We start from the raw sequence: 27,990 nt of genomic DNA, 5'->3' as shown, positions 1-27,990 counted from the left end.
AGGTTATCCAAAGACACAAACACACCTGTTTTGTGGGGCAGCACCTGCACAATGATGAGACACTGGTTTTCCTCTGTAGGAGGGGCCAGCATGAGCCGTTTTATAGCTCGGCAGAAACTGCTTTGCCCATGAGGCACTTCTGGGAAAACTGAACTGATTCTCCCAGAATCAACTTCTGGAATTCTGTCTGCCTGCCCACCCTAAATCCCCGGAGACCTGTGTGGATGTGGGGCATTTGTGTTATCTGCTGGACTGCATGAGGGCCTCTTCAACAGGAATAAACTCTCCTCAGAATGGCCACCCAGGAGAGAGGAAACCAGCTGTCATTTTAATTGCCAGTGACACTGTCCAGGTTGCCTCAACAGATGAGGCCACATGAGATTGTTCAAGCCCAAACCTCCAAAAGAAAACATTTCAAGGCACTAAATTTACCACCAGAACATGGCAAAATGTTCATTGATATTCTGTCAAGTAGAAAGGCTGGTGGGAAATGATAGGATCCCATTTTTAGAGAAATATACACATATATAACACATACACAGAGAAGCGTGTGTGCCATCCAGCATCCTAGAAAATACTTACACACTGCTGATGTCAGTAACAAAAAACAATGCAATGGCATTAGGGGAATATTTTGAACATTTACAACTTTTACAGACACCATAACTGGGGAACCAGTTAACGTCAGCCACTTTATTTGCAAAAATACATCTTGATATCAGCCTAAGCAATTGTGTGTGTTTTATTGGGACACTGTGGGTGTGTATGTGTGTCTTACGCTACTGAGAAAATGGGTATAGAGAGATAGTCCCTGGTGAGTAGGAGTGTAGAGAGTTGACAATTCCATACTGGAGGAACAGCAATTGTTTAATATTTTGCTTATCTGTATTTTCCTAAGGTAAGGTTCCAAGCAGAGGGTCATTTACTTCTATAATGAAAGGAAATAAAGAAAAAAGATGTTATCAAGGCCAGCATAGCCGAAGGGGAGGATGGAGTGCCGAGCACAACAGGTATGCCCACCTGTGCAGGGGGCCTGTCCCTGCAGCCAGGGACACACAGCAGGCTCGGCCGTGCCCCTCAAGCCCCTCTCTGGTTACTGCTTGGCCTACCGGGAGGCCTGCCTGTGGGAGAGGATGTGCTGACTATCTGAGGTCCTCCTGATAATTTCAGTTTCTTCAGCGTAAATTATTACATCAACTGGCCTTCCAGGTTTATGAGAATACATGCATGCATGCATAGGTAATAAATAAAATACCTTCAGAAACATAGCTCTCTCATCCGGTGTGAAGTCGGAGGCCAGAATATCCCAGAGCCAGATGATGACTCTGTGACTTCCATGGAAACCACCGTAGTAGACTGTGTGCTTCCTGAAAGCAATACAGACCTGGGCTCAGCAACGGGCTAGCGTGGGCACTTATGGACAGGCAGGCAGGTCATGCAGACAGCTGGCACGGTCCACTCTGGCAGGCCTGGGGAACACTACTAATTTCTCTTAAAGCCAGAAGTTCATGCCTCAATAACTCTATCTCCCTGGGAAGCTAAAAGGGTGGGGAATTTGAGAGCTGGCCCTGCTGTTCCCAAGCAGAGGCCAACCCCAGATCCTCTGACCCCATCTCCTAGAGCTTCAGAGAACCCCCAGTCCTCAGGCCTGCTTCCACTTCTTAATCTCTAGGCAGACAAGTGGTCAAGCTTTTAATCCAAAGCAGTCTAGCCAGTCCAGGGAGGAGAAGGAGATCTGGAGACAGGCTCCTAAAACAACTCTCTAAAAGGAACCCAGCGAGGGAGCAGCTGGCTTTCTGGGAGGCCAAGGAATTTCACCCTTCCCCCCACCCGCCTCTTACTTTAAATCTTCCAGATCAATCTCAGCATTGTCGCCAGAGATGAGACGCTGCAGTTCAGGAGTTGAGAACATTCGGATCCACTCGGGTTTGATAATGGAACGGAATCCGCTAATGAGGGCAGCTGTTTGGTTTTTTATTTGAGTGTGCATTCGAAAATGTGCCATCAGATGGATGTAGCTAATTCTGTTGCCAACAAGGAAGAGATAACAATGACAATTAACAGGACGGGGTAGGCTGTCACCAATGGGCTGAAAGACGAGTCTAGTCATTTCTGAACCATTTTACAAAAAACACAAATAGTACCAGAGTGTTTCATCAGAACAATGACAATGGCGACAATGACGACAGCACTCACGAACTGCACACCATACGCCACTGTGAACACATCAAGCCTTCGAGGGCACTGCATCATTCACTCCTCCCCAAAACCCAGAGGTCACACTTTGGGGTAAGCCCCCACTATGTTGGGAATCACAAGGAGACATTCCCCAGGTAAGAAGAGGGCCCTTCTTAGTACAAACGGTGCTTTTTGGACTTTCATTTAATCTCATTCTTCTGGACATAAATCAATTAAGATACCATTCAGTCCTCTAATAAGTTTTAAAATAGAAAAAAATTGTTTCATGTCAAAACTTTAATCAAAACCTTGCTAATCTGGATCAACAGTCTAATGCTATGACAAGGCGGACCTGCAGATGCTTTAAACACGCAGCTGGGCTAGGAGTGGACTCAACTGGGAAGTCAGAGCAACTTACAATGGTTCCAAGCAGAGGGTCTCTGGGTCTGCTCTGATGAACACAGTGCCCTCAACTACAACTGCATAAAGCATATAATCCTCTCAACAGGTTACATACATTCCAACAGGCTTGCTAGCATTGCTAATTTCTTTTTTCTTTTTATTTATTTATTTTTTGAGACAGAGTCTCACTCCGTCACCCAGGTTGGAGTGCAGTGGTGCGATCTCGGCTCAGTGCGACCTCTGACTCCCGGGTTCAAGCGATTCTCCTGCCTCAGCCTCCCAAATAGCTGGGACTACAGGCATGCACCACCACACCCAGTTAATTTTTTTGTATTTCTAGTAGAGATGGGGTTCACCATGTTGGACCAGTCTGGTCTCAAACTCCTGACCTCAGGTGATCTGCCCGCCTCGGCCTCCCAAAGTGCTGGGATTACAGATGTGAGCCACCACGCCTGGCCTTTTCTTTTTCTTTTCTTTTTTTTCTTTGAGATGGAGTTTCATTCTTGTCGCCCATGCTGGAGTGCAATGGCACGATTTGGCTCACTGCAACCTCTGCCTCCTGGGTTCAAGTGATTTTTCTGCCTCAGTCTCCTGAGCTGACATTACAGCGCCTGCCACCATGCCCAGCTAATTTTTTCACCATGTTAGCTAGGCTGGTCTTCAACTCCTGATCTCAGGTGATCCACCTGCCTTGGCCTCCCGAAGTGCTGGGATTACAGGTGTGAGCCAACGCACCCAGCCTTGCATCACTGATTTCTTAGCAAAGAACTTGAGCCCGGCCCATGTATGACTCTCACCAATTCCAAATCAGTAGAGTCCAAATAAATGTTTTACAATGCTAAAGCTTTAGTGATCTCAAAAATATCCCTATTTAAAAAAATTTTCCAGCAGCAAACCTGTACATTAATACATACAAATATGATTTTCCTATCATTGCTTCTCCTTCCAGGTATACTTTGAAGCAGGTGACGAATACTGCTCCACTTTACTGAGAAAGGGGGAGAGGAAGGGAGGAGGTGAGAGGGAGGGAAGGAGAGAGGGAGATACGAGAGAAGAGAGTATGGGAAACATCCAACACTCATAAAGTGCAAGATCAAGTATCACCCCTAAAGAGGGAGAAACGGGCACTGCTAGGCCTTTTGAGTTAGTATGCAGAACTGAGTATCCTTACCCTGACCTGAGGCTTTATGCTATAAATGCTAAGAATCTGTGAAACAAGTTTCCACATAGGAGGTTTCCCAGCAGGACAGGACTCTCCCTCCAGCACAGCCTGCTCCCACCTACCTCCTCTGGGCGCTCTACTTAGCAGCCAGTGTCTATGTGGGGAGAGTGAGTGACTACCTACCGTCACCCCCAAGCTGCAACACCTGGCAATGCGTGTCCTCTCAGGGGGTGGCAGGATCCATGTGACACGTCACCCATCTGAGGATGGTAAACATCACTGCTGTCATTTAAGCCCTCCTCTGAGCCTGACACCCAGGAAGGTATTTTATACACATTGCCCTACAAGCACCCCCCTAAAGGAATGGCTACAGGTTACATGGCAGGCAGGGGCAGGACTCACCATGCTCTCTCTCTGGCCCTGGCTGGGCCCTCTCTACTCTTCCAGGCAGTCCCTCCCAATCTGCACTTTGTTCCTTCTAAGTTTTCAAACTAATGCCCTGTGGCCAAGGAGCAAGGCCGGTGTATTTCAATCATTATGAAAACAGGGTCTGTTCTCCTGACGTTTGTGACAGTCTAAATAAAAAAGTCCCAAGCTTGCAGACTGACTGAACCACCTGATCCGAGAGGAACATGATGCTTGGGAACACTGGACTGTGACGTGCATCTGATTCAAATGACTCACCAGGTGGGACTGAGCCCTCACTTGTCACTAAAGAGACTGATGCTCCAATTAACAGTTCAAATGCTCAACTGAGCCTGGCGGCGGGAGATTGATAAACTGACAAGGGGGCCAATGTCTGCTTCTCATGCCAGGCTCCACTGTTTTATTTAGGTGACAATAGGGCCGAGTGGAGACCATGCATTGAGAGGTTTTGCTTCTAGGGACCAAAAAGGATGACATTTATGATAGATTCTGCAGAGCCCTTTATCTGTGACAACAGTTGCTGGGCCTCAGAGTCTCTCCAATTCCCATGTCTAAGGACCTCCGTCTGTGGCATTTGAATTCATCACGGTGTCTTCTCAAGAACACTGTTTTATACAACTGCCACGTGCTATCATCCAAAATGATCTGCCCCTCCCCGCCAAGATGTCTTTCCACCTCTGTGCCCTCTGGGTTCAGGACAGTGTGCTGAATGGCTCAGAATCCATCTGTCAGCATCTAGGGCCGTTATTAAACTCCTAAGAACACCGTGGCCTGGGTGCCTCTGACCTTAGAAGTGCTACTGCAAAAAATAAATGGTCAATTCTTATTTTGCAAATCAATTTTTTTTTTTTTTTGAGACGGAGTCTCATTCTGTCGCCCAGGCTGGAGTGCGCTGGTGCGATCTTGGCTCACTGCAACCTCCACCTCCTGGGTTCAAGCGATTCTCCTGCCTCAGCCTCCTGAGTAGCTGGGATTACAGGCATGCACCACCACGCCCAGCTAATTTTTGTATTTTCAGTAGAGACGGGGTTTCACCATGTTGATCAGGCTGGTCTCGAACTCCTGACCTCGTGATCTGCCCACCTCAGCCTAACAAAGTGCTGGGATTATAGGCATGAGCCACTGTGCCCGGCCGCAAATTGAATTTAATACAATTCTGGCCTATGAACTGTAACCGGTAAATTCCATTATGATATCTATGGCCTCTTTCTACTTCAATCTATCTTAATAAATTCTCAACATAAGGGCAGAGAGCCAGAATGAAGTCTTTTCAAGTGGTGACCTTAAAAACCTAATTGCTATACTCACTTATTTTCATTTGTAACAGGAATGGTCTTCCCTCCAGGAATCAGTTCATGGCAAACAAGCTGGGGGAGAAGATGGGAGTAATTAATAGGGAGGACTCTAATGGGGAAATAAAGCTTCCCGGAGATGAGAGGGACCAGCACAAACATCCATGATAATGATGGAATTAAGATGGCACATGCTTGGGAACCATCCTTTCTCATAAAAAGTCAAGGCTGAAATATCAACATGCAGACCCTGCATGATCGATATGAAAGGTTTTTTTCTCACCCAATCCTTGTTCAAACATTTGTATTAAGACTTCGGGATGTCATGGAGGGGAATGTGTTGGCATTTCGGAGCAGAGTAGGACGGTTAAATAAACACTGGTACATCCATACCCTGGAATACTGTGCAGGTACTAAACAATATGATGAAAATGTGCGTTTACTAAAAAGGTGAAAAAAGGCCACTGATGTAACATGCACAGAATGGCATCATTTCTGGAAAGGGAGACTCGGGAAAGAGTCTCAAAGGACTCTTTGCAGGTAACACACTATCACGGGCACCCTGTGGGCACTGGCATTACGGGCAGCTTGCATTTTCATCTTTTGCTCATATTAGAGCTAATTTTTTTTGTTAGAAGTTTCATTATCTTTATAGTCGGGAGAAAAATTATGTCAGGACGAAGCCTCAACATCTGATTATAGATTTATTTTAAACTCTGTAAAATCAACCGCTTCTTTCAACTTCAAGAACACTTCTGTGGATCACCTAAAAATCAAAGGACATATCATTTGAAGCCAATTTTAATAGAAATTCTGTGAAGATTCTATAACCCTACAGCTCTAGAAAGGAACACACTGATCCCAGTCCCACTGCTGTCAGCATCTCGGGTGGCAACAGTGGGTTTTAAAGCTGAAAGGGCCCTTAAGAATCAGCCAGCCTGAGGTTTCCCCTGATTCCAGGAACACCCTGCCCGTGAGCTATTCTGTAGAGAACGATCCTGCGAGACAGCATTCTTTCCTTCCTTCAAAGAAGAGTTCTGTGTCCCAGGAGTTAGGGAAGCTTGAGATTAACTCAGCTCCACTTTGGTTTCCTCCTTACAGGCTGCTCAGAGCCTTCACGTGCCAGCCTGCCCAGGGGCCTTTCAGGAGGACAGGCCACGCAGGGCTCCCCGCGGTGCTTACAGACTGGGCCCATCCAGGACTCGCATCTGGCAAATGGATATGGAAAGTGTGGCTCAGGGAGACTGGGGGTTCTCTCTGAGGTGCCCAAGCGCAAGTCTAATAAGTCGGCTCTGCATTAAGAAGCTCATGGCGTGGTTTCTCCTGAGCGGCCCTCGGACCTGCACTCCCAGAGCCTCATGCAGGGACCTCCACCAGGACACAATCAAAGGGGGCGGAGGCTGCTACAGAGAAAAGCCAGAAGGAACCATGGGAGGAGATGTGCTGCGGCCCTGAGACCAGGGTCTCTGCTCCCTGCTCTGCTCTGTATGCCGAGAATGAACAAGGACAGGCTTCTGCTTGAGGCGCTTCTCGGGTGGCATCTTCCCCTTCTCTAAGACATAATCCTCCATTTGTAACGGCTAATCCTCACCATGGTAACGAAAAGCCATGTTACAAATGGGGAATTACCCTAAAATGCGATATAAGAAAGCAGGGTCTCTGCGGGAAGCTTCAAAGGCCAGGTCAACTGGGAAGGAAAGGAGGGGGCCCTCCCTCCTGGCAAGAGGGGAGGAGGATGGGCGAGGGGTGGGGAGGACAAGGGACCAGACAGAGCCTCAGCTTGGGGCTCTTTCTGAGGAAAACACAAATAACACGGCAGGTCTCAGGAGCCCATGGGGGCAGTGGAAAGGGAGCTCAGCCAAAGGGTGGACCTACCTGACCCATGACGTCCTCGTCGTAAGACAGCGTCAGGCCCAGGTCAGCGATGTCCCCATCATAGCGCTAATGTAACAGAGAAGGGGAAAGTGTTAGGGCCATGGAGCACTATGTGCTTAGAGGTTTAACCCTCCCCTGAGGTGCTGCTTTGGTGCTGGGAACACCCATGGCTGCTGAACAGCTTGATGCAAAGAAAGTCATTCGTGACTTTGAGGAAGGAGGTTGTGAGGATCAGCCCCGAGTGCGACTGCCCACAGCAGGATGTGAGGGGCCTGCAGCAGCTACAGCAACAGCAATAAGAGAGGACAGGCCATCTCCTTCTGGTACTTCGCAAGCTGTGAGTTCACACCAGTGCTTGGCTTAGCTCACCCACCATTCCATGCTCACCTTGATGGAGGTGAGGTTTTTATAGAACTCGGAGTCCAGAGAAGGCAGTTCATCCACCGAGCTATAGAAGACGCTGTGGTGGTGCCCAAGCAGTTGGCTCAGGAAGAAGGATGCAAATGGCACGTCCACCACAATTCCCTGGGAGAGCAGAGAAGCAGAGCTGTCCATCAGCCAGGATTCTGATGCAGTATTTGGATCGGGGTGGCTCAGGGTGCAGGCATGGCTCAGGGGTGCCATCGGCATTTCCAGGCCCCTCCTAAGTTTCCAATCCGGAGGGCAGTATCTCCCCATCCTCTACCAAATACAACTGAGTCCCTCCTGGGGACAGCGCAGTGGTCAGGACACATGGTTTGGAGTTACAGTGCTCAGGGATTAAATCCTAGCTGGGCTGCTGCCAAGCCAGGGGCCCTCAGCTGTCTCACCTGTCAGTGGGGGGCAGCACCAGCCTCTCAGTTAAGAGGATGGAACGTGCACAGTACCAGCCCCCACAAGCTCTCAGGGCAGCCATGGCATTGGCAGGGGCCAGAGGAGCACAGAGGATAAGCTCTCCCCCAAAGGCAGAGTTGGGGAGCTTCCGGGAGGAAAAGCCAGCTAAGTGAGGCCTAAAGGAGCCAGCCAGGCACTGGTACGAGGCCCCAGGCATACTCCAGCGATGGAGGGCACGGAAGCAATGGAAGCTATGTCCAATGAGGATGCAGGGCCAGGTCAGGGAGGGCCCGTAAGCCTCGCTGCAGGCTGGATTCTGTCCAGAGGGCTCTGAGCAGGGAACGGACAGAACTGCACTTTTATGTGGGGAATGAATGGGCTGGCGAGAGGAAGACAAGAGGCAGACACAGCCAGACGGCTGTGGCATGCTGCCAGGGGAAAACGCTGACAGACTGTGCCAGGGTAGCGGCAGGAGGGTGGAGAGAGACACGTGGACTGAAGAGGCTGAGAGGGGACAGTCACTCGGACTTGATGACGCCTGTCAGAGGACCGTGAGGGGTAAATGAGTTAATCCATGCCACTCCTCACGCAGGGCCTAGCAGGTCCCATCTTCTCTCGTCAGCACAATTACTGTCAGAAGTGAGGGAGGGAAAGGACACAGAGGCGACGCCTGGGAAATGGGATGACATTCAGAGAAGCCAGGAGGCCATGCTTTCCAGGTGGCCCAGGCTCTTCTGAGTGTCATCACAGCAACGTGTTTAAAGGAAACATATGCCATGTGCTCGGGTGGGTCCTAATGGGACTTTTAACTTTTTCAATGGAAATCAACTGAGAAATTGTTTCTATTATGCAGATGAGGAAACAGAGGCACAGAGAATGGGCCCAGGACCCAAATCACTGGAGGGCACAAGGAAGACTGGATGGTGTTTGGGCAGGGGCTCAGATGGGCCACCTGATTCCATCATGGCCAGGGACTGAGGCCCGTGCACATAGACTGTTTCCAGACAGAGAGAACAATGGATTATTCGAGAGTGAAAGGAGTTTGTCCCTGAGACCTCCCTCTCAGCTTGGCCCAGCTGCTGGCTCTTTCTGTTTGGAAAGCATCTGGCTTCTCCAGGTTCCTGGGGTATGCGAGGAGTGCTGCCCAGGTGGCTCGCTTCCTCCGTGCTTGGGCCAGAAGCTCAGCAGAGCCTGAGACCCAGGCAAGGTCCCTGCAGCTCTGGAGCCCGCTGCAAAGGCCACACAGACTGGCTGGGCTTGTGCTGCAGCTTTCCTTCCTCCTGGGAAACAGGACTCTCCCCAGGAACAGGCGGTGACTTCCCACTCAAGGTGGTCCCACCTTGGCTTTCAATGGACGGGGTTTCAATGGACAGGAGCTGTGTGGGCCACATCACCCTGACCCCATCAGGCCACAGAGTGGAAACCCAGACTCACTTCCTCTTAGTAAGGTGAGGATGACTGCTCCGATCCACCTGGTGTGAGCAGCTGCTGGGCACCGTAGGAGGCCCTCCTCACTTACCATTAACGGCAACCCAGGAATGTGGCTTTTCTTATCTCCACTTTACTGATGCGAGAACATGGCTTAAAAACTAAAGAAACTTGAAGGCACATGGTCACACGGCTGACTAGGAACAGCTGGTCCTGTCCTGTTGCCATGGCTGGGAAGCACTCGCTCTAACAGCACAAGATTTTAAAACTATCAAACTCCACAAAATGCTGCCCTCCTACAACGGGGACCCAGCCTCCGTGTGGCCATCTGGCTCTGCACACCACTCCTCATGCCTCAGGAAAGAAAAGGGCTGGCCTTAGGACTTGGGCCGGCCTGGGTTCAAATTCCACCTCTACCACTTAACTAGCAACGAAACTCTGGACAGGTGACTCCTCAAAGCTTCAGGTCTCCCATCCTTAAATAGCCAGGACAGCGGCAGCCCCGTCACAGGGCTGTCGATGGGATAAGATGAGATGCCACAGGCAAAGTACCTAGCACTGGTGTACAACAAACCTTGGTTCCTGCCCCTGTCCTCGCTTGTATCCTAGTGACAGTTTACATGGCCAAGCCTGATCACATATGTGTATATGAAGAAGCCCATGGTACCGTTAACATTTTATTTTACATTTCTCTGTTTCTTAACGTTCCTACCTCATACACAGCCTTCCCCAGCATCTTCCCCACAAACTCGAAGAGCTGCAGGTAATTCTCATGGATGTAGGATGTGGGTGAGGGGTACAGCCTCTCATCCCCACTGGTTGTCTGCAAGGCAAAAAGACGGGGAGAGGCAGAGGTCAAGTGCCTTGCAAGAAATAAGCCCAGCTCTTCACTTCTTGAATCTGGCTGCTGTCAGCCCTGCTGTCGCTCCCCTTAAATACCTTGAACAGATTGAGTGCTGGGTCAAAAACTCTCTTGATGATCTCTTCCAAGAACTCCTTAAAAACACCGTCTTGATCAATCCCTGCTTCGTCCACCCCGAGGTCATTGACAAACTTCACACGGATGACCCCCTTCATGGCGTGCTGGGAGAGCTGCCTAAGCTGCTCGTAGCCGTCCTGCCAAGAGCAGAATTACAGCCCATTAGGAAGCCCAAAGCCTTATGCACACAATTCGGGGTTCCCTCTCCTCTGTGCGAAGCTCTCCCAGCATCATTACCAAATGTGCAAATTATGAAACGTGGATGCATGACAGGAGCCGTTCTCACCTGCTTTTGAATGAGCGCTGATTAAAAGCAAAGATTCATTTGGGGATGTGACAGTATCACTCCTTGGCAAGGGGAGACTGACCTCAAGGGGACAGAGCAGTGAGATGGGGAAGTTAGACAAAATGAGTCATGACAAGCTCCTGGCCATCAGACAAAGGATGAAAGAAACCGGGACAAGATACATTTTTCTCTCTCTCAATGCTAAGAGTATCTTTAGCTCATGGTAAAAAAAAAAGAAAAAAGAAGAAAAATCAAACCTACAGAACACTGTAAAATGAAAAGAATTACCCATCACCCCTCATCTCCCGCTGCCTTCCCAATCATGAAGTGCCTGCAAGTCATGCTGAGGAATTTAGGGGACATCCTGAAGGCAATGGGAGCTGCAGAAAGTTTTAGGCAAAGAGTAACAGGGCTGACTTTCTGTCAGATCTTTCTATTGGCAGCAGAGCAGATGGATGGCAGGGACCAACGCACGGAGCAGAGACCAAGATGTGGGGGTGGTGCTGGGCCTGGACTTCTGGCTGGTGGTCAGCTCTGTTAGGACACAGCCATTCAGCACATCTACTCCATCCAGACCTCAACATGCACAGCCCCAGAACCACAACTTTGGAGTTCTCCTACTAAATCATCTGTTTAGTTTGTCTCTTGATTCTAATCTGTTGAGGCCTTCCTGGCTTCTGGTTCCATCATCTAATGCATTCCTAGTACTTGGGGTGCTGAGGTTTTTATTTCAGAGCAGTGACTATAAAAACAGTGCTGAACAGCACAGGGCCCAGGGAAGAGTCTGTTGGCCCGACTTGAGAGGCCCCATCACCAGGTGAAACTGATGTCTTCAGACACTGTGATGGAACAAGTGACCAATCAACCCTGCTGTCCTATGAAGGCCATGCCACATTTCTCCCTTTCAGCTACAACTGTAACACTGTCACATGCTTCGCAGGTTAGACAGGCCGTCTCCACAGCATCCACTCAGCTGCCGTCTGGTCCCCTCATCACAAAGCAAATGAGCAGTATGCCAGTGTGGTGAGACCTGTTTTGGGGAACCCTTGCTGCCTTCCTGCCATGTTCACCCAGTGATCCCCAAAGGACTATCCTATGGTGCCCCTGAATCTTATTCAGGGGTTAGGCTTCAAAGTTAGTGGGCAAGGGAAAATTACCTCTCAAGACCCCTAAGTCACATGTGGGAACAGGAGCGCAGTTTTGTGGAGGCAAACCTGAGAAGGACTTTTTATGTACATAAAGTTTGAGAATCATTAAGTTAGACGACAAAAGGGAGAAACAGGAAGTCACCAGGCAGCTGTAACAGCATTTAAACCATTCTGCCTAAATTTAAGATCATTATCTTGGCACTGAGATGAGAACGGATGGAGAATTCCAACAAGTTCCTGTCTGCCTGCAGGAGTTCCTCCAACCTGCTTTAAAATTATGCCTCCCCAGCCTTCACACGCGTTAGTAGATGCGTTTGTGGTTATGTGGATGAAATGGGATGGTACATGTGAAAGCACGTGGCACATGGCCTAGCTCAAGGAGCGTTTACTGGATTCAAATCTCAGTCTTGCTTGATCAGCTCCACACCAGCCTCTTTGTTTAAACGTTTAGAGGGGACTGCCTCTTGTGATACATTTCCTGCCTTCTGGGAACTGGCGTGGATGTGCGAGGATTATATCCATGCCTCTTGGGAGGTGAATGTGAGTCAGCGTTCCTCTTCTTCACTGCATCTCAACGTGCACGCACAGGGAATACTGAACTAGAAAACGGATGCCTGGCTTCCAGGCCCAGCTCTGTCACTGATATCCAAGTGACCTTGACTGAAGTTCTCTGGCCTCAGTTCTGCCTTTGACAGAGACAGGGGAAAGGACTGGGTAAGAGTATGTTTGAGGATCCTTCCGGTTCTGAATACTAGAGTTCCAGCCCAAACTCACCCTCTGGGAAGAAGAGCCTTCCTACAGGACTTTAATATCTGGAAGCCGGCCGGGCGCGGTGGCTCACGCCTGTAATCCCAGCACTTTGGGAGGCCGAGGCGGGCGGATCACGAGGTCAGGAGATCGAGACCATCCTGGCTAACATGGTGAAACCCCGTCTCTACTAAAAATACAAAAAATTAGCCGGGCGTGGTGGCGGGCGCCTGTAGTCCCAGCTACTCGGGAGGCTGAGGCAGGAGAATGCCGTGAACCCAGGAGGCGGAGCTTGCAGTGAGCTGAGATTGCGCCACTGCACTCCAGCCTGGGCGACAGAGCCAGACTCCGCCTCAAAAAAAAAAAAAAAAAAAAAAAAAAATATCTGGAAGCCTAATAGAGAAGCATAGCCCTCAATACTAACCATAAAAAAAGGAAACAATGCCCAGGAGAGCATGAGTCTGAGATCAGCTTACTGATGCCCCCTTGTGTCCAAATCCAGCAAAGGCCCCTGGGCTCTCATATTCTAATAACCAAGCCACCAGATTACGACAACTGGGATAACAATGAACAACCCTCTCCCCTTCTCCAGTGGAAAGTAAAGAGGAAAAGGGACTTTGCCTAAAGCCTAAGACAGACATCTCTTTTGCCATCCCTGAGGGATATGCTTTAAAAAGTAGGGCCAGAGTAACTGGGATGTCAAGTGAATTTCCAATAAGCAATGATATTTGTGAAGGGAGTCGGTGGATTCTGCCACTCTCAGGAGATACTGCAATCTATACCACCCCAGACTCTTCCCATGGGTGGGTGCTGGCCACGTCTGGGTAGGCGTGATGGGTAGTGGGGCTGAGGATTTCTAGAGACAAGGGAGATGCATCTGGGTCTGCAGAGGAAAGTGCTAGAAAGGGAGTCTCTACCACACAATTGGGCTTTTTCTGAATCAAAAGCAGAGGTTGCAAATGGGTGGCCCACAGGTTGAATCTGGTGGAAAGACAGGTGTTATCTGACTTTCTAGGCACTGTACAGAGTTCAATTAGTTCACAACTTGGAAGATCTGAATTTTGGCCTTCTCTTAAAAACTCAGAGCATTATGGAGCCCACCTCGTCACATGGCAGGTCTGGAGGAGCTGAGTGGCGGTGGCCTCTTCTGGGGAGGCACGTGCTTCCGACTGCTCCCCAACACTGAGGCTGGGTGTCAGTTGCCATTTATCAACTCACTCGTAGGGGCTATTTTTCTCAAGTAGAGCTACACAGACCAAGAGGGCTGTTTCAAGAACAGGAGGGTGCAGAAGTGGAGATTATTTCTACATGTCTAGCACGCAAACAGAATGCTCCTGTAATGAGACCCACTCAGCCAGCTTTACTCCTTCACATGGCCTGCAGGGCCCAGTGGGCCCTTCAATTCCTTATGCCTACCTTGAAGAATGTCAGAAACATCCACTGTTCAGCACACATTGCCTTCCTAGCAGCTCTCAGCATTGATCACCAGTGGCCAAGGGCACTCAAACAAACTCTCCAGTAAGGAGTGACACAAACAAGGTACGATGCACCGCAGGAGAAAATGAAGACACGTGAGGAGGAACAGCTGCTGCCAGGAGCCATCTGCTGGTGGGGGTGGCTATCTGGCCACACACTTCAGGGGATCCCGTGACTGTCCTACACTGCAGGATAGGCTCATGGGGAACTGCAGCTGGAGTGTGATAAAAAGGTCTGAAGTGCAAACATGGCAAATAAATGAAGCCAAGCCTCTCCAGGGAATGGGGACCGTGGCTCAGTCACCAATTCTATCGCTGGCAGGATGAGCATGTATGGGTAGGCTGTGCACTATACAAGCCCAGGGGAGGCTGTGGCATGGATAACACAGACATCGTAGGTAGTTAAGTTTATGACAACCATGTTCCAGCAGATTGGAGGCACGGTCTTGTGCCAACAAAACCAATGTATTATGACAATTTTCTGACATATGAGGACTGGGTACCTATCTCTAATTTACATGGAGTCACCGTATAGTGGTAGTTCCAGACAACGGATTTAGCTTAGGTGGGTCACTTCAGTGGTATCTTGTAAGTTTCTGTCTACAAAGAACTTCTGGCTCTGTGATAAAAGTATTTCTCTACATAACTCAGTAAATGTTAACACCTCCACTCCACTTATATACTACAATCACAGTTGAGAGTCTCAGCAAAGTGCCTGCTGGGACAAATGGAGTTTGCACAGACCTGAGAGTGTTAGTGCAGCCGCTGTGACTGGCAGCTCCTGTCCTCATTTCAAAGGGACATGAAAAGGTGGATGCTCTAGCCCAGGATACTCTAGCTCTCATGGGGTAAAGGAAGACACTGCTGGGTCTCCAGCAATGAGAACATGTTTAACCAAGCAGCTGTTCAGAGCAGTCAACAGGACAAATGACCCCTTTCCTGCTCCCAGAGCCTTAATTTCAGATCAAGGAGTAACAGGAACAGTTCAAAAGCCAGAGACCGTCCACTAAAGAGCTTCCATGTTGCAGGGCCCACTTCCTTGTGGTAGGATTCCATAGGCTTCACACTCACCTCCAGCATCCTGGACCGGCGGATGGTGATGTGAGTGACATGCGGGGAGGCAGAGCTGGTTTCCACCAGCCCCAGTTTCTCCTTCTCCTTGGTAACCATGGTTCGAAACAGTAGAACTCTCTAAAATGAACAAAGGCGGAATCAGAAAACAGGGTCAGCAAACTGATGATTCCATAAAAACACCCTGCAAAAATGACTGAAACTGAAGTTAGATGAGATGCAAGCAGAATGGGATGCCTTAACGTGTGTTACCAGTTAGAAGTGTCTTGTGAGAACAGAAGCATTCCCTGGAACACTTGTGGGAATTAGAAATATTGTTGAATACACAAGCAAAAAACGTTCCGGAAAGAGTGGTCTGGCTGCAGCTAGGGTCCAGCTAGGAATGGCCCACGAGAAAATCCTCCTCAAGGCTGGGCGTGGGGGCTCACGCCTATAATCCCAGCACTCTGGGAGGCCCAGGTGGGCAGATTACCTGAGGTCGGGAGTTCAAAACCAGCCTGGCCAACATGGTGAAACCTCGTCTCTACTAAATACAAAATACAAAAATTAGCTGGGTGTGGTGGCGTGCACCTGTAATCCTAGCTACTTGGGAGGTTGAGGCAGGAGAATCACTTGAACCCAGGAGGCAGAGGTTACAGTGAGACAAGATCGTGCCACTGCACTCCAGCCTGGGGGACGGAGTGAGACTCTGTCTCAAAAAAAAAAAAAGAAAAAGAAAAAAGAAAATCCTCCTCATTCAGTCAATAATCCACTATAAAAACTTGGTGGCAGAACAAGTTACAGAGGCTTCTTTATCTAGCTGTGCCTGCTTTAAGGGAAATCAATATTATTATGAATCCTAAGAACAAAAATAATTCAAAGATAACTTTTCCTACTGTCAGAAAATTTAAAAATGACCCTACAGTATAAAGCTCCCTGACCTTTCAACCTGCCTCCTCTGTGCCTTCAAGCCCACCACAGTCCCACTAGTAATATTTCTCAATTACTGCTTGAAAGGAACCCTCTCTCCTTATTCTTAAGATTCTGCTAAACCTATTTAGAAAGAGCATGACTCTTTGCCCCATCCTGGGCTCAAGAATCAGCACCCTAATACCATTTAAATCAAGTCAGCTGAATGAATACATAAATCCAACCACAGCTGTTTTTTTAAAAATGGGAATCTCCCCCAAAGTCAAGAACTTTATTAAATACAAATAAGAACAGTAACAGCCGGGCGCAGTGGCTCACGCCTGTAATCCCAGCACTTTGAGAGGCCGAGGCAGGCGGATCACCTGAGGTCGGGAGTTCGAGACCAGCCTGACCAACAGGGAGAAACCCCAACTCTACTAAAAATACAAAATTAGCTGGGCGTGGTGGCACATGCCTGTAATCCCAGCTACTCGGGAGGCTGAGGCAGGAGAATCGCTTGAACCTGGGAGGCGCAGGTTGTGGTGAGCCAAGATCGTGCCATCACACTCCAGCCTGGGCAACAAAAGTGAAACTCTGTCTCAAAAACAACAACAACAACAACAACAACAAAAACAGTAATAATAGTAACAACAACAGGAAATACTATACACCAGTGGGTGCTAGTACATTTTCATTTAATTATTATGTTAACTCTATTAGGCAAATATGATTGTAACAAAAAAAGCAATGACCAACAGCCCCTTAAGAAGAAAGGGGATGGGCCAGGCGCGGTGGCTCACGCCTGTAATCCCAGCACTTTGGGAGGCCGAGGCGGGCGGATCATGAGGTCAGGAGATCAAGACCATCCTGGCTAACACGGTGAAACCCCGTCTCCACTAAAAATACAAAAAATTAGCTGGGCGTGGTGGCAGGCACCTGTAGTCCCAGCTACTCGGGAGGCTGAGGCAGGAGAATGGCGTGAACCCGGTAGGTGGAGCTTGCAGTGAGCTGAGATCGCGCCACTGCACTCCAGCCTGGGCGACAGAGCGAGACTCTGTCTTAATAAAAAAAAAAAAAGAAGAAGAAAGGGGATGGTACTGAGTGGAGGAACTACTGTTCAGTGAAGCATCTTGCTGAGGCTGGTTGACAGATCTAGACCTGACAGGACTGACGTGCTCTGAGTAGAACCAAAAGCCCTGAGAGGTTCCAGGGCCATGCAGAAGACAGGGGACAGACTGGGGACACAGGGAGGGAGGCTGGTGATAGGAATGAAGGGGGCTCCTACCTCTCCCCTCCATGGCAGGGGAACTGTAGGACTTTTGAGAACAGGTGTTCGTCATGTGGAGTCGTGTAGTTTGTGACACAACTACTTCCTATGACCCCAAATCTTTGGCATGACCACCCGAAGGGGTGCTGTTTGGTGATACACAGGCGGAAGGCGAGTTACATCTGGGTCAATCCAGTATGGGATGGAGTTCGCAGAAGACACAGAAACAGAACTAAAGAGACAGAAGTGACCACAGAAAGCCTGGACAGGGCTCTGGATTTCTATGGGGCATGGAAGAAAGTCTGAGGCAAGCTTATCCAGGCTGCAAGGGCTGGGCAACCTCAGCGACTGCAGTGGACAGCTGGGTACGGATCATTCTCCCCATTCTACAGATGAAGACCTTACTCACCCAAGGCTACACAGTTGGTGGGCAGGGGGATGGAATGAAATCCAAAGCCCAGACACAGCCCCCATACTACACAGCCTCTGCCCACCCCACACCTCTTAGGCCTTCTAGGTAAAAACAAAAGGCAGAGAGGACTTAAGGGCCAGCCAGGGGATGAGTCACACATAAACAGGTAAAAGCGATGTAAGAGGGTGCAGAAAATGAAGTGCTGTGCACGTGAGCCAGGCAGAGCTGAGGCTTTAACAAATGTTAAGGAAAACAAGAAAAGCATTATAGTGAAATCGAGAACAAGGGAGAGGTTCAACATTTAGGGCAGATGGTATAACGGTAACAGAGCAGAGAGAGCCTATTACCCTCCTGTGTGCTCCAGCAAGAATATTTCAATGGCAGAGGGCAGCACACATGCCACTAAGGGGAGCTTGAAGCTTGAGATGGGCAGAGGGGCAACAAGACAGCCCATCTGCTCTGAAAACACCAAGCCTTAGATACTCCCCCAGGACCTGCAATCATGGAGCAGGAAGGGGCAGGAGATGAGGAGGGCCCCATTTTCCTGAGGGAGGACATTTTATGAACTAAGGACAAACAACCTTGATGACATATTTAAGCAAAATTCCCAAAAGAAAAAAAAATGTGGGGATTACTATATACCCTGGACTTAAAAGTCATTCCAATTTATCTCAGCGGTTCCCAAACTTTCTTATTCACAGCACCTCTATCACTGCAGTAACTTTTTTCATGGTACTCCTAGGCCAAAAGAAATCCCTAGCAGTCCTGTTTACTAGGTAGTTAGGTCCCAAATATTTATGTCCTAAGACCTCAGTCGCTGTATTTTACAAATGCACATACTTTGAAATATAAAATATTTTTATTTCGTTCTTACAAGCCAGCTTTGCAAAAATCATTAAAAAGAATGTAGTGCAATCTCATGTTGAAACCACGAACTACTCTGAACTAGCAGTTCATGTGGTGTCTCACTGTGTTCCCCTCAGAAATCTAAAATATCATGCAGCACCTCCAGTGGCCACAGCACACGTGAACCACAGAGAAACAGAGCGGAGGGTCTAGACTATGTGTTATGGGAATGCAATGGTCAGAGGCTGATTTCACAGACACGCGGGTCCAGGAGGAGGGGCTGCATTTTAAACCAGACACCACCAAACCAGATGAGGCCCAGGAGATGAAGGCTGGAGCCTATTTCAAACAAAGACGAGGTGGAGAGGCTAAGGATACTACACTTGGAAAACACAAGCCCCAGATGCAAACAGGAGCTGCCAACAGATCACAGAAGATAAAAGAAGCCACTTTTAGGGGTTGTTCAAGGACCAAAGGGTAGAAGTTACAGAGAAGCACAGTTCACGATGAGGAAGAATGTTCTATCTTTTGGAAAAGTAAAGCCACAGAACAGCCTGTTTTGCAAAGCTGTCCATTTTCTATTGGAAGCAAGGTCAGGGACATCATAGCAGGGGCTCCCTCAAGGAAGGCACATTTGATTAAGTAATTGCCATAAGGCCCTTCACTTCTGAGAGTTTGCCAAGTGCAGTAAGAATTTAAACAGCCACATTGTTTGCACATCACTGCCTGAGGGGAAAGAATAGCAACCATAAGTATTAAAGTCAAGGACAGAACAGTATCAGACAGCAGTGAGGATGAAATACCTCTGAAAAATGAGATTTAATTTACAAAAATATGATTTATGCTCTTTTCTAAAAATATGTCTACTTCGTTAAAAAAAGAAAAAGAAAATAGAACAGGAGAAAAATAAAGGACACAACCTAGACTCCTAGAAGACTCTTCTAAGAGGAGCTGAGTGTTGTCGCAGCATTGGACATTTCCAGAGTGCCTGCCACTCACCAGGGACGTGAGCCATGCTTGCTACCCTCATTTCCTGGATGCTCCTGCCACAGCCCAATCCTCCCCAAGTCTCTCTCATCCCCCGGGTGTGTGGCACTCTCCTGGTTTCCCTCCTTCCCTCCTCGTGCTGGCCCTCTGTGGGACGGGTCCTGCAGGGCTCTGCCTCAGTGCCCTGGACTTCTCACTCCGTCTGACTCCCCAACCACCTCGCCCAGGCTATGGGGGGAGTCAGCAGACTTGGGTGCTGTCTGATTCCCTGACTACCTCACCCAGTCCATGGGGGCAGTCAGGAGATTTGGGTGCTCTCCCCACACAGGCTCCTCCCTCCTGAATGCCAGACCCCCTGTCCCATGGCTTCCAGGAGCCAGAGACATCTCACATCCTACCTGCTCGATGCTGAACTCGCCACCATGTCCCAGTCCTGCTCTTCCACCTCAGGAAAACACCCCCCAAGTACCCAAGCCAGACACCTGAGCATCACCTGAATTCTTCCTTTCTTTTCCCTTGGGATGTGACCATTCTCCGAGGCCTCCTTAAAAATCTCTTGACTTGCTCATCTTTTGACTCCCAGGGCCCACCCTAGTGCAGGACAGCTTGCTTTAACACCCCTGCCTCTAGCCAGCCCTCCACGCTGCAGCCAAGATGACCTTCCTGAAGTATGGCTCTGACCAGGTGCCTCCTAAGCTTCCAGTCCTCCAGTGGCTTTGCAGAAAGCCCTTGCTCCCAGCCTTGGTTTCTAAGGCTATCTTGCTCTAGTTCCTACTACCCTCCTCGGCTTCCTCTTGACCCCATCCTTTCTATTCTCTCCAGCCACACTGCACATTTGACTCTCCAAAAGCACCTCATCCTTTCTAACTCAGCCTTTCAACACTGTCCACTTTTGCCTGTGGGACCCTTTCCTGTCCCCTTTCCCTCCCTCCAGCTGGTCAGGTCTCCGTACCTGGGCTGCCACTCCACCAGCATCGCCAGTTCACACTGTCTTCTCCAGCTCTGTACCCCAGCACTGGGTGTAACCTCACCAGAGTAATAGCAACCACCATTTCCTTGTGCTGAATGAATGATCCCACTTAGTCACCTCCAATTGCCGTAGCAAGGATGGAAAGGCAGGAACCACGTGGGGGAACAGAAAGACACATCGGGGCCCAGCTCTGAGTGCAACTCACGTTTTTGTGAGGGATGACATGTGGGATGTACTGCAGGATCAACTGTGCCCGTTTTCTGTCCCTGTCGAGTTCTTGGAAGAGCACGCTAGGTTTGAGATCCCTTGAGAAGAAAGACATGGGTTTGGGAGAATTAAAAGAAGGAAACCATCCTCTAGTGTGAGGCTGGGAAATGACACCATGTGGGCCACATGCAGGGTGCTGTCTGTTTCTCAAGAGTCTGATGGGAACATGACCATACTCATTCATACATGTATAGCCTATGGCAGCTTTTGTGCTACAAGAGCAGAGTTGAGTAGCTACAACAGAGACTGTCTGGTCCACAAAGCCTAAAGTCATCTGGCCCTTTACAGAAGTTTGCCAGTCCCTGCTCTAGTGCCACAGCTTCAGCAGTTGCCATAAAGCTTGAACTCATTGATAAAAATGCAGATACATGCCTATGTTCAGCTGTGATAGGAGGATTTCCCCCACCCCATTACTCTCCAAAAAACCTAAAAGCAGTTTTTACTCTAGTAATTCTGCTAATAAAAACTGCCTTTTAACTCTCATGCTCTGTTGCTCAGCTCAGCTAAAAGACCTCTTCCTAGTTTGGATGAGAAATGTATGCTAAATATAATCTGGCTCTGTTACCATTAATTAACTCTAATCATATTTGGTGTAAACATCTCTTAACAGAAGCGTCCTGACAGGTGCTTCACAGGGACAGCAGCTCTCTTTACACAAATGAACAGACAAAATGAAGCAGAGGGAAAAAGTCCTCTCTGCCCTAGAACATGAGAGCTGAGTGCTCGGGCAGCGTGCCGGAGCAGGCTGGCTTCCATGGAGCCCTCCTCACCCCTGGAGCTCACTTTCGCAGCCAGTGGTCCTCGGGGGTGAAGCGCCGCCGGCAGTCCCGCTCGTACAGCACCATAAGCCACCCGTGGACAGACTGGAACAGCTCCAAGGTCTCACCCTTGGCGTTCTCTGTGGGACAAACAAACAGGAAAGTCAGAGGAGGAGTCAGAGCCAGAGAGCAAGGGGAGGACAGCTCTTGTCTTCTGCAGTTGTCATCAAGTCCTTGATCTCCCTCACTCTGAATTATATGTGGAACCAACGGAATTAAAAGGCACCCTGGGTAAGTGCTAAGTGTCTGCAGGGCCTGAGTACCTCTCAGACAAAATCACTCATGCTGCCTCCCACTAGTGTGTCATCCGAAGGGCCTTTTTAATCTAAGGAGCTTTGTCCTGAGCAATTGGAGACACTTCGGGAGGTGGACTCTCATCTCAAGTGTGCACTGGCACATGTTTTATCTTCATGGAAATCAAATGGAAGAATCAACAGGAGATTCAGGGCAAAATTAATCATCATTAATAATCCTCGACACATACATGCAAATCCTGAAGGGAGCCTGGGAGAGCAAGACTTCTATAACCACACCACTATCTTAAAAAGTTACAGAGAGTGAAGAAAGAAAATTTCCAATTGTGGGAATAAATGTGCACCTTTTATTAACTTGGAGAGACAATAAAGCTAAGAATCAGTTGATGCCATATACTCTTCGGCCTCCCTGGGTGCAGCATCAACCAAACAACAGCAGACACCTTTTCTCTTACCTACAATTCCATCCCAGATCATCTTAAACACAAAGGAATTAAGGAAAGAGGAGATAGTGACCAGCTCTTCCAGTTTGAATGAAATCTGTTCTTCATAAACTTCAATGTCATCAAGGATTCTAAATCAGAGAGAAAATTACCCAGAATTCCACACTGAAAAAAGGCGAAGAGAAAAAAAATCTGTACTGCTTAATAGACAATAAACGAGGTTGAGAAATAAGCTTTATCTTGTAGAGATACTTACTGTAAAATCTACAGATAAAATGATATGATATCATCAGGGGTAGGGGGAAAGGGGAGGGAGAGCCTTAGGACAAATACCTAACGCATGTAGAGCTTAAAACCTAGATGACGGGGTGATAGGTGCAGCAAACCACCACAGCACATGTATACCTATGTAACAAACCTGCACTTTCAGCACATGTATCCCAGAACTTAAAGTAAAATAAAATAAAAATAAAATGAAAAAAATGATATGATGTCTAGGATTTGCTTCAAAATAATGTGGGAGAGAAAAGCAGGTGGGCATTTGGATGAAGCAAAACTGGCTGTGAGTTGGTACTGTTGAAGCTGATAATGGGCACATGAGGGTTCATTATATTATCCTTTCTACTTTCTATTAATTTGAAATCGACCATAGTAAAAAGTTAAAAAATACAATTAAGAAAAAATCTGTACTCTATATTTTTCTTATTCATAAGGATCTGACTGTGACACTTTCTTAATTCACACCTCAATTCACGCGTTCCTTATTCATGTCTGCATATCAAGGAACGTTGACTGAGAGTCGATGTTTACTGAGGAAAGCTGCAGAATCTTTTCGATATCTAAGACACATAACTAGTGACACTTAGCAGGTACTTAGTAAGCATTTGCGAATAAATGAATAAATGTTTGAAAGAACATATGAATAAATGAGCCATTTAAGACACAGCTCTATCTGAACATTTCCTAACGCTGCTCCATACACTAGAATAAGATTCACTCTTGGCTTACCCCCATCCAGGGATTAAGGATGTCTTCACCAGCAGCTAGACCCCTGCTCTTGCCTCCAACTGCTCAGTGAGTTCTTCCATGATCCTCACCCAATCTGCCACCTACATGTCCCTGATCCTCTCCTGCTAAAGTCTTCCAGCCTGAACATAACTGCCTGAGGTCCATTGTATCTTATAACTCTTCACCAACCTTTTGGGAAAAGGTGGAATGAAAAGACTACCAAACACACAAGATGCATAAAGCTTAAAAACCAAAGGAACTAAATGGGACTAATGTTTGTTAATTTCCCACTCTGTGCCAGGCACTGCACTAAGTATTTGACACTGTTTTTTTCACTTACCCTCTATTGAACTGGTAATATTCTCTTCATTCTAACGAGGAAATAGAGACTCAAAGAGGTTAAGAAACTTGCTCAGGGTCGGCTTGATAATAATAAGAGCCAACAAGTACTGAACTCATCCTATGTGCCAGGGACTGTGATAAGCACTTTGCAATAATTATGTCTTTTAATCCCTACCATGTGCCTAAAAGGTACGTGCTACTGTTATTCCCATTTACAGATGAGTCAACTGAGTCTCAGAGAGGTTGAATCCGTGATCCCTTGCCCAGGGTGTCTCAAGATCTGCTTAGCAAGGATCTGCACCCTGGCTCTGACTTTGGAATTTTCCAGGAATCTAGCTAGCACAGTGAATAAATGGCTGAGCCATGATCTAAACCCATCTCCAGGAGACCCCAAGCCACAGCCAGTGGTACTGATCAGCTTCCTTGAAAGGATGGGAACTTTTAACTCCCAGGCCCCACCCTAACAACTGCTGAACATTTACCACACACTGCTCACTTGGTAAATGGCTAGTTCTTACAATGCCCTGCCACACAGGTCCAAATGTTTGCAGTAATCACATTAGCAATTACTTCCTTACTGACACTGTATTTTGGTCTCTCCATATTCTAGGAAAGGAATTCAGTCCCACAGCAGTCAACCTACGTGATGAGGTGCCGCGAACAGTCACAGAACAGCATCAGCATGGCCAAGAGTTGCTTGGACTCTTCAGTGTCATTGTTCAGGCATTCCAAGAAGAGCTTTAACCCTCCGTGGGGCCCGAGCTCACAGATAAATGCCCACAGTTTGGGAAGCAGGTCATCAAGGTAAGTGAGACCTGGAAAAAAGACAGAGAAACCCAAGCTTCAGGTGGAGACTCCACCTGGTCTGTTATTTCTCCTATCCAGTGGGGAAACAAAACACTTAAACCTATCCATGAACATTTAATGTGCGTGAAAAGAAGGTGGGATTATGGAGAAAAGCATTATCACCACGAGAGTAACAATGATAAGAGCCAGTAGTCAGTGGGTGCTGACTATGTGCCAGGCACCATTCTAAGCACTCCGTATGTATTGTTTGCTTTCCATTTTCTGAAGCCCAGTGTTATCCCCATCTTACACAGGAGGAAACTGAAGCACAGAAAGGTTAAATAATTGGCCCCAAATCACACGGCCTGTATGTCAGAGCCAGGAATAGAACTCAGGTCTGACTTAGCATTTATGCTTTAAATCAGGGATCAGCAATTTGTTTCAGGAAACAGCCAAAGAGTAAATATTTTTAGGCACTGTGGGTCAGAAGGTCTCTGCTGTTAAATTAAATCTAGCCAAGTCTGAGCAAAAAACAATTCATCCATCAGGCAGCCCTCAGAACCAGAAGAGGTTCAGACAGCTCCAGTCCACATTCTGGGCAGGCAACATTTAGGGGCAAAACTGAAGTGAGGTACAGAGACAGCTTGACTGGTTACACCTCGGCTTTGCCTTATTTGAACGTGGTCTGATCAGATGGCCACCTGTGATTGATTGAAGCTAGGCTGCTGTGATTTGCAGCTATCTGTTACAAAAATACTGAATAGTCCTAAGTTAGACTTCTAGTCAGTTTACATACTAAGTTAGGCTGCAGTTCCTTACTTAAGGACTCAAAATATGGAGGCATCCTCAGGCCAAATTTAGTCTAACACTGTTACAACTACTCAGTGCTACCACTACAGCACAAAAGCGGCCACAGACAATGTGTAAAGAAACAGATTTGGCAGCCTGGTGCTGTGGCTCACGCCTGTAATCCCAGCATTCTGGGAGGCTGAGGTGGGTGGATCATCTGAGGTCAGGAGTTTGAGACCAGCCTGGCCAACATGATGAGAAACACTGTCTCTACTAAAAAATACAAAATCAGCCGGGTGTGGTGGCCAGCACCTGTAATCCCAGCTGCTCGGGAGGCTGAGGCAGGAGAATCGCTTGAACCTGGGAGGCAGAGGTTGCAGTGAGCCGAGATCGCACCACTGCACTCTAGCCTGGGCGACAAGAGCGAAACTCCGTCTCCAAAAAAAAAAAAAAAAGAAAAAAAACCAGATTTGGGTCTGTTCTAGTAAAAATTTATTGACAAAAACAAGTAGTGGGCTGGATTTGGCCCCCACACAGTAGTCTGCTGACCCTTGCCTTAAACAATCTTGCAGGCTCGCCACCTTTGGCAAAGCTTCCTCCCATTTACCTCTATTATTCTATTATGTTAAAAGTGGAAATGCAGTCAATGACTGTGGTAGGATGCTCTGAAATATACAAAAATGGAACCCTGAGGAAGCAAAAGGGGACACAGAGGACTTTCTAAATTTGTTTCCTGATGGCTACAAGGCCTTAGACACACAGGCCACATCACGGGTATAGTTTACATCTAATAACACATCTCTTGACTTAGAAAGGCTGGATCTGAAATACCATGTGTCACTGAATATACAGTAAGGTGTGTTCCTCAGAAAAGCACAGTCACCTTGTATACGAGCCCTTACAATACCTCTCATCTTATAGGGCACTCTCTGAATTATTTAGTTTTGAATAAAGAACTGTTTGGGGAAGGTATATTAGCCAGCAGTGGGAGTTGGGGGAACTCCATCAGAGCTACTGAAGGATACTTAGAGGGTGAACTGAAGGAATTCTAAAGGAGGCCAAGAATTGTATCAATTTAGTGATTATGCCTAGAGCTTAGACCTCACATTTTCAAGGGTAGGAGGATGTGGTTATAAAGAAGCCTTTAGAAGCAAGACTTTCTTGATCTGTTGGTGATGACATAGGTGCCCCACTCATAACTAGTCTTTCAACTGTCCATGTTATATCAAACACACCCAAGAATGTGGAACTCTCACAATTCAAAAACAGGTTAAAATAGAAACAGAGGAAACAGTTAACACTGTGGAGATCACAAATATACTCCTATAGGATAAAAGAAGAAAAGCAAGTGTCCTCGAGTTCTGTGTAAAGGACTCATGTAGCGTAGATTAGAATGCTCATAGCATCACACACTGATTCAACAAGGGCTGCATATCTAGCCATTTAGACAGAGATGGAGACACTGGGCCTGGCAGAGCAATGGCAGACAGACCAGCAGCAGTGCCAGTGCTATCAGATGTGTGTGAGGAGCACAAACAGACACTTCCTAAGTTGTCAGTAGAAAAACAGAAGTATTTTAAAAACAAGTGTTATTTTCTATAATCTAAGTTGCTAAATAGACTGAATATCAAACATACACTTTAGACTCGTTTATCTTTATCCTTAAAGTGTATATTTTCAAGTTGACTAAAAAACCTATATTTGGATTCTCTCACTTGGGAAAATGAGCTTCAATGTGAGCTCATTTAAAAAGCTGGACACACAGGAGATCGAGACCATCCTGGCTAACACAGTGAAACCCCGTCTCTACTAAAAATACAAAAAAAAAATTAGCCGGGCATGGTGGCAGGCGCCTGTAATCCCAGCTACTCGGGAGGCTGAGGCAGGAGAATGGCCTGAACCCGGGAGGCAGAGCCTGCAGTTGAGCCGAGATTGTGCTGCTGCACTACAGCCTGGGTGACAGAGTGAGACTCTGTCTCGAAAAAAAAAAAAAAAAAAAAGCTGGACACAAACCACAACCCCAAACTCCTCTCACTCAAGATGCTGCTCAAACCCTCAGGCGCTGGGGTACTCCAGGTATGGTCTTGCCCCTTCTCTCTTCCCTCTGCTCATCTTTGGGAAACCTGCCCTAGGCTGAAAGCCCATGGCTTTACACTCCATCCCTCAGCTGATGCTCCCAGAGTGTCACCTCTGCCAGCATGCCCGGCAGGCCCCTTTCCCTTGTCACAGCCACAACACAACAGACTCCCCACAGGCCCTGCCCCCGGTCTTCCCCAGCTCAGCAAACAGTGCTACCATCCACACAGGTGGTTGGGCCAACAACCTGGTATCTTCTTTAAAACCCTCAGTCCTCATGCTCCCAAATCCAAGCTACCAGTAAGACCCATATCTTCTACCTCTAAAACAAATCTAAATCCTCCTGCCTTAATCTCCCTTGCTACTAAACTAAGCCAGTGGCTTTCAACCAGGAATGATTTTGCCTCCCAGGGGGCATTTGGCTGAATGCCAAATTTGAAGACATGTTTGGCTGTCACGCTGGTTGGGAAGGTGCTACTGGCATCTATGAGTAGGGACCAGGGCTGCTAAACATCCCAAAACACACAAGACAGCCCCTCATGACAAAGAATGGGC

At 47.8% G+C, this 27,990-nt stretch overlaps 1 protein-coding gene across 3 annotated transcripts in view; it reads right to left on the bottom strand.

Annotated features, from left to right (window-relative positions):
* Positions 1–27,990, bottom strand: part of UBE3B (ubiquitin protein ligase E3B) — a 59,595-nt gene that overhangs the window by 4,809 nt on the left and 26,796 nt on the right. For 2 of the 3 annotated variants that reach the window (XM_004053863.5, XM_004053864.5), the window contains exons 15-26: positions 24,428–24,599; positions 22,447–22,565; positions 21,703–21,817; positions 20,858–20,957; positions 15,283–15,402; positions 10,516–10,692; positions 10,289–10,399; positions 7,723–7,860; positions 7,336–7,401; positions 5,477–5,535; positions 1,842–2,024; positions 1,256–1,367 (exon numbers count right to left, since the gene is read on the bottom strand). In XM_004053863.5, coding sequence (XP_004053911.1) covers positions 1,256–1,367; positions 1,842–2,024; positions 5,477–5,535; positions 7,336–7,401; positions 7,723–7,860; positions 10,289–10,399; positions 10,516–10,692; positions 15,283–15,402; positions 20,858–20,957; positions 21,703–21,817; positions 22,447–22,565; positions 24,428–24,599 — 1,472 coding nt within the window. Of the gene's footprint in view, positions 1–1,255; positions 1,368–1,841; positions 2,025–3,925; positions 4,003–5,476; positions 5,536–7,335; positions 7,402–7,722; positions 7,861–10,288; positions 10,400–10,515; positions 10,693–15,282; positions 15,403–20,857; positions 20,958–21,702; positions 21,818–22,446; positions 22,566–24,427; positions 24,600–27,990 lie in introns of those variants that run through there. The other variant, XM_055358990.2, reaches the window with a different exon arrangement.

This window comes from Gorilla gorilla, chromosome 10 (assembly GCF_029281585.2).
Source record: "Gorilla gorilla gorilla isolate KB3781 chromosome 10, NHGRI_mGorGor1-v2.1_pri, whole genome shotgun sequence".
NCBI classification, from domain to species: domain Eukaryota; kingdom Metazoa; phylum Chordata; class Mammalia; order Primates; family Hominidae; genus Gorilla; species Gorilla gorilla.
This window is presented reverse-complemented; position numbering and strand designations above follow the sequence as displayed.